The sequence below is a fragment of the Lathyrus oleraceus genome, chromosome 5 (assembly GCF_024323335.1).
Source record: "Lathyrus oleraceus cultivar Zhongwan6 chromosome 5, CAAS_Psat_ZW6_1.0, whole genome shotgun sequence".
NCBI lineage: Eukaryota > Viridiplantae > Streptophyta > Magnoliopsida > Fabales > Fabaceae > Lathyrus > Lathyrus oleraceus.
The window spans coordinates 238960060-238966012 of NC_066583.1; the positions used below are offsets into that span (position 1 = coordinate 238960060).

General features: G+C 34.1%; 1 protein-coding gene across 1 annotated transcript; it reads right to left on the reverse strand.

Annotated features, from left to right (window-relative positions):
- Nucleotides 1-3210: 3210 nt before the first annotated feature.
- LOC127083353 (36.4 kDa proline-rich protein) lies at nt 3211-4892 on the reverse strand. The gene is made up of 2 exons (XM_051023659.1): nt 3672-4892; nt 3211-3578 (listed from the first exon to the last, which is right to left on the reverse strand). Exon 1 carries the CDS (start codon nt 4756-4758, stop codon nt 3700-3702), a length of 1059 nt encoding a protein of 352 aa, XP_050879616.1. The 5' UTR covers nt 4759-4892; the 3' UTR covers nt 3211-3578; nt 3672-3699.
- Between the last annotated feature and the right edge of the window lie 1061 nt (nt 4893-5953).

A 5953-nucleotide genomic window follows, 5' to 3' on the forward strand; every position in this document is an offset into this window, starting at 1 on the left:
AAAAGCGATGGTAAGGATATTCCAACGAAGGATATTCCAACGAAGGATATTCCAACGAAGGATATTCCAACGAAGGATATTCCAACGACGGCCGGGACAAAATCTCAAATTATGATGCGTCTTGAGAAAATGGTGGAAGAGTCCGATATTATGGACGGGTCCATTCGTAGTATAGATTTTGATGAAGGTGTTTTCGGAAAAGCTCATTTCGAAATAATTGGAAAGGAGGACATGCAACAACTTTTTGAGCACGACGAATTGGGCATCGGTATCATTCATACATACATATGGTACTCCGATCAATCTATAATTTACTTAGTTGAACAATTTATTTACACATTTCAATGAGTAGTCTAATATTTATTATGTTTCTATTTAAGGTATATGTATGACAAATTGATGCGGGGAACTGAATTGTGTAACCGTTTCAATTTTATTGCTGCTTCCCGTGTCAACGCAACGTTAATATCGAAAAATCCAACATCCGTAAAGAATGATCTAGTCGATAGATTCATGGCGGCCGGCGAAAATACTACACGCAGTTTTTTTTTTTTTACCGTTTAATTCTGGCAACGGGTTAGATTTTCTTTCTAATAATTTCATTCTAATCTATGTATATCTTTTACGTAGAAAATTTTCATTCATCTAAATTTTTGTTTTATTTTACAGTGGCCACTGGGTGTTGGTTGCTATGGATCTTTCGAGACTAATAGTGTATTATCTCGATTCGTTATCGGGTGATTGGAGTAAATATCCGGGTTTGAAGAAGACGGTTGACACGTAAGTGAAATTCCTCTAAATATTCGTGTGTATTTCTATATTTAATTATGTCTGTCAGATTGATCTCAATATACGTTTTTATTTTGTTAGGGCAATACTAAAATTTAGATCGAAAAAGAATTACCGCATTAGGAAGGACATTACCTGGGTCAGAGTTCAGGTATATATTAAGTATCTTATTTTTGCTTATAATAGTGTTTGTTTTTTTGCTTATAATAGTGTTTGTAAGAAATTAACTATATATATATTGTTTGTTTTTCTGTGTAATGTCCTCAGCAAAATAATTCGGTCGATTGCGGATTTTTTGTATTGAGATTTATGAGAGACATCATTGCGTTGAATCGTATAGACATCCCAAAAATGGTATGGAATAATAACTTAGGGTTTATTTTAATATTATCGAATATTTCATCTAATTTGTTACTAAATCATGAATATGTTTTATTCTCTTAATTGTAGTACTTTGAGGAATACAAAACCTACTCAAGAGCAAATTTGGATGAAATCAAGGATGAATTGTGTCAATTCATTGTTGATCAAAGAATCATATAGCTAGGTTGTATATTGTTGTACATATATGTATGGAATGTTGTTGTTGTATGGTGTTGTTGTATATATGTTGTATATTGTTGTTGTAATTTTACTAAATCATGAATATGTTGTTGTATATTGTTGATCAAAGAATCATATATTAATGTTGTATATATGGAGGATTAATGTTGTATATAAATGGATTCATGTTGTATATATCAATGGATTGATGGTGTATAACATTGGATTAAAGGATGAAATCAATATGAATTTTACACTTTTGCAGCATGCGAACAGGTTACCAATTAAATATCCACTGTTTTTCAAACAAATTTTTTTAAAATAACTAACACTTTAGAGGGCGCTTTCTGTAGGAAGCGCCCTCTAAACACTTTACATTGAGAACTTTAGAGGGCGCTTTGTCCAGAAAGCGCCCTCTAAACACTTTACATTGACAATTTTAGAGGGCGCTTTCTGCAGAAAGCGCCCTCTAAAGTGTTAGTTATTTTAAAAAAATAAGCGCCCTCTAAACACTTTACATTGACAACTTTAGAGGGCGCTTTTTCCAGAAAGCGCCCTCTAAACACTTTACATTGACAACTTTAGAGGGCGCTTTTTCCAGAAAGCGCCCTCTAAGGTGTCCCTTTATGGACCACTCCAGAGGGCGCTTTTTTCATAAAGCGCACTATAATGTGGGCCTTTAGACAGCGCTTTCTCCAGGAAAACAAAGCGCTGTCTTTACCTATGCCAGCGCCAGATTAGAGGGCGCTTAAAAGCGCTGTTATAGGCCAAAATAAGCGCCCTCTATTCCCTTATTTGGCGTAGTGACTGCAGCATGGGTGTCGACCTATGCATCGTAAATTAAATGGCAGGCGCAAATTGGTCTGACACCAATGCTATAACGTTTTTTTTTAAATTAGGGTAGTTTAAATCATCTGAAATGTGGATTATTTTGATTTTTTTTTTGAAAAATTGGGTTATTTGGTTAAACAATTCTCATATATGATTCTTGAATAGAACATTTATTAAATTAAATGGGTGAGATAAATCAACTAATATTCGTTGATCTTTTATCAAGTAGTTTAATACCTGAAATTCACCAAATAAAAATGAACAGATGAAATATCGCGTGTTCGAATTCGTACCCTTAGATCTAATGTCATGCACAATTACCAATAAAGCTGAGTCAATACTAAGACATTTGCTTGCTAGGCTGTTGTAAAGAAGTTGTGGATGCTCGTATATTAATAACTTTAATATATAATTATAAAAATGTGTGGTTTTTGTTTTTCTAATATAAGACAAGACACGATTTTATTTTTATTTTTAAAACAATATCTTTTTGTTTTTTTAAAGGAACTCACGAGTCTAATCTCTTCAATTTTGTACGCTTTGCACTAATATAAGCCAATTATTATTACTATATGATTTAGAATATTAATTAATAGAACATGCACGTACACTTAACGTAAATTATGGAAGATCAAAGAAAAAAACACGATATGCTCACCAAACAAAATCACTGAAGACAAGTTTTGTCTCCGACTCATAATAATCTTATGTATTGTAAATTTGCAATAGAATGAATGACTACAACTATCCCTCAACAATAGAAGATTCAAAATAAGCATTTATTATTATATATATTATCATAATAAGAACCGAAATCATGTTAAACTATCTCAAGATCTATATATCATTATTTGTTCTAGTGATTTAACTTTTTAAGTTGATATATGGATCCAATTTTATTGTTCAAAATCACATGCAATCATGCTATCACTTCCACCCTGGTCCAATATATACTCTACATATTCATAATTATTAAAGAAACGTGTCTTGACCAAAAAAAGAAAAAAACAACGTGTAGCATGATAATCATTTTTTTAAGAAAATACATAAAAAAAATAACTTATACATTTCCAATGCATTCACGGGTGAAGTTACAAACGCTGACATGCAAACACAGAGCATCACACGCAATCAAACAAATAGACAAAAAGAAACCAAACAGAAATTAATCAAATTTAAATGTTTTTGTCGTATTAATGCATGACGACGACAACTACTTCATGAAAGTGCAGAAAACTTTCTACTCTGCACCCAGCTACACAATACTTCTACTATGTCCTTGGCCCTTAATTTGTGGTACCCTACAACAACTTGATGAACGAGAAACAATGATCATTTTCTTCACTACATCTCTTTCAAACCTTGTGTACGTTAACCTTATTCCAAGCAACCTCTAAAATATGATCCATGCAATCCTGAAAACATTAACACAGTCATATATATAATGTATAAATTGCATGTACACAACTATACTAAGAACTATAACGTCGAATTGTTAAATTACTTACAAAATATAAATGTACTAGCTCTATGAAACTATGATGATGGACACTTGAAACCTTCTGGTGGAGTTTTGCCACAGTCGATAAGAACCTGAAGAGCAAGGGGAATAACAAGGTTGATATTAAGAAGCTTGAGTCTAATAGTGGTGCATAGACACACAGCAGCATCCAAATCTACAAGTCCTTGAAGCAATGGACAACATGTTTGTTTAGCACTTCCACCGATTCCAATATGTATGAGACCACCGAGCACATCAACACATGCACCTAACTTCAAAGCATCAATGGAACATGTTGGTTGTGCTGGTGGTGGATAAGGTACAACTGTTGGTGGTGGTGGTGGACATGGTGTTTCACTAGGTGGACTAGGAACTGGTACGGTCGGTGTCGGTGGTGTAATAATAGGCGGTGTTGGTACAAAAGGTGGTGTTACTGGAACGACAGGAGGAAGAGGAACATAAGGTGGTGTTACTGGAACAACTGGTGGAAGAGGAACATGTGGTGGAAAAACAATTGGTGGCTTAGGAACATAAGGCGGTGTTACCGGAACAACTGGTGGAAGAGGAACATGTGGTGGAAAGACAATTGGTGGCTTCGGAACATAAGGCGGTGTTACTGGAACAACCGGAGGAAGAGGAACATGTGGTGGAAAAACAATTGGTGGTTTAGGAATATAAGGTGGTGTTACTGGAACAACAGGCGGTTTAGGGACATGAGGTGGTTTCACAACTGGTGGTTTAACAACTGGTGGTTTTGGTACATAAGGTGGATGCACTATAGGTGGATGCACTACTGGTGGTTTTGGAACATGGGGTGGATGCACTGCTGGTGGTTTTGGAACATGAGGTGGATGCACTGCTGGTGGTTTGGGATAATGAGGAGGTTTTGGAACATGTGGTGGTTTCGGTGATGAAGAAGGAGGTGGACAAGGTTGTGGCTTTGGTGGTTTATGAACTGGTGGTTTAACAATAGGAGGTTTATGTGTTGGTGGCTTAGGAGAAGGGTAGGGACAATAAGGACAAGCAAGAACATTGAGTAAGGTACTCAAGTTCAAGAGAAGTATCAAAACATTGGCTATAGCAAAGTTAGCCATGTTTCGAAGATTTTAGTGTAATGTGTGTGCTCACTACTATGAAGCTTTGCACTTAAAAAAATAGAATGAGTGATGAGGTTTATATGGTGAAAAAAACTATGAAATTTTGATATTTTGATATATCTTTCTCGTGAGTCATATTCACGGACCATGTTGCAGCAAATTGGAATTAAACTATTCATTTTTTATGTTAAATCATTGATTGATTTTTAGTGGGCCTCGTTACATATTCAAGAGTTAGAATGAATTCAAACAAACTAGGCCAGAAAAAAGGATGTGGGGCCATTTTTTTGTGTCTTAAGAATTTGTTTATTTTTTTCATGGATAAGGGGAATCAATGGAAAAAGTTTGATGTACTAGAGGACATTTTTTTAACATGTAGTGACAAGTAGTGCTATTATTCGACCCGTGATGAAAGGGGCAATCTTAATCTTTTTTTCATAAATCTGCACATGTGATGCTTTAATTATGCTTTAGACTTTGTGCTAAACTATTGGTAATTTCTTTTTGTAATCGAATCAAGTATCTTTTAAACTATGTATGAAATGTGTCATCCTAAAAACAACATTTTGCTAGTTTTAGACTTTGATGTTTATATGCTTAATGGAAGAAGCAATATGTTGATGTTTATTGGGTAAAAGAAAGGGACTTGATTGAGTATGTAATTGACAACTATGATTTTATATTGGATTTGATATTCCTAACATTAATTTAAGTGTGTGGGTTTCAAAGCATGTTATGCTAGTGATTCTTGTGTTTGATGCTTGAAAAATCTACATTCATCCTTGAATGGAGGGACAAACTTTGAATGACTTTTGAATAGGTGTAAAATCCAATCCTCCCTCAGCTTCACAAAAAATTGCTATAATAGGTCATTTTACACAAACTAACAAAATATTATAAATGGAGGAAATAAAATGCAACAACTTCATCAAATAAAGCTTATTAATTATTGGTCGTCGTATGTTATTAAATATAAAATGAAAAATAGTAATATAGAAGTGGAAAATATAAAAATAAAGAAAATGTTCAATAATGAAGTTTATTCCCACAATATCTAAGGTGATAGCCTCAATATACATTAGTTTACCATTGTTCCGACAAACTTACACGCCTAATAGAGAAATATTTAGAAGTATCGATATATTCACACAATTTTAAATGATATAGAACAGGTTCAAATTAGATAGATTCG

Excerpts from the sequence above, each read along its gene's own strand:
- LOC127083353 (XM_051023659.1), bottom strand. The coding sequence starts at position 4,758 with ATGGCTAACTTTGCTATAGCCAATGTTTTGATACTTCTCTTGAACTTG.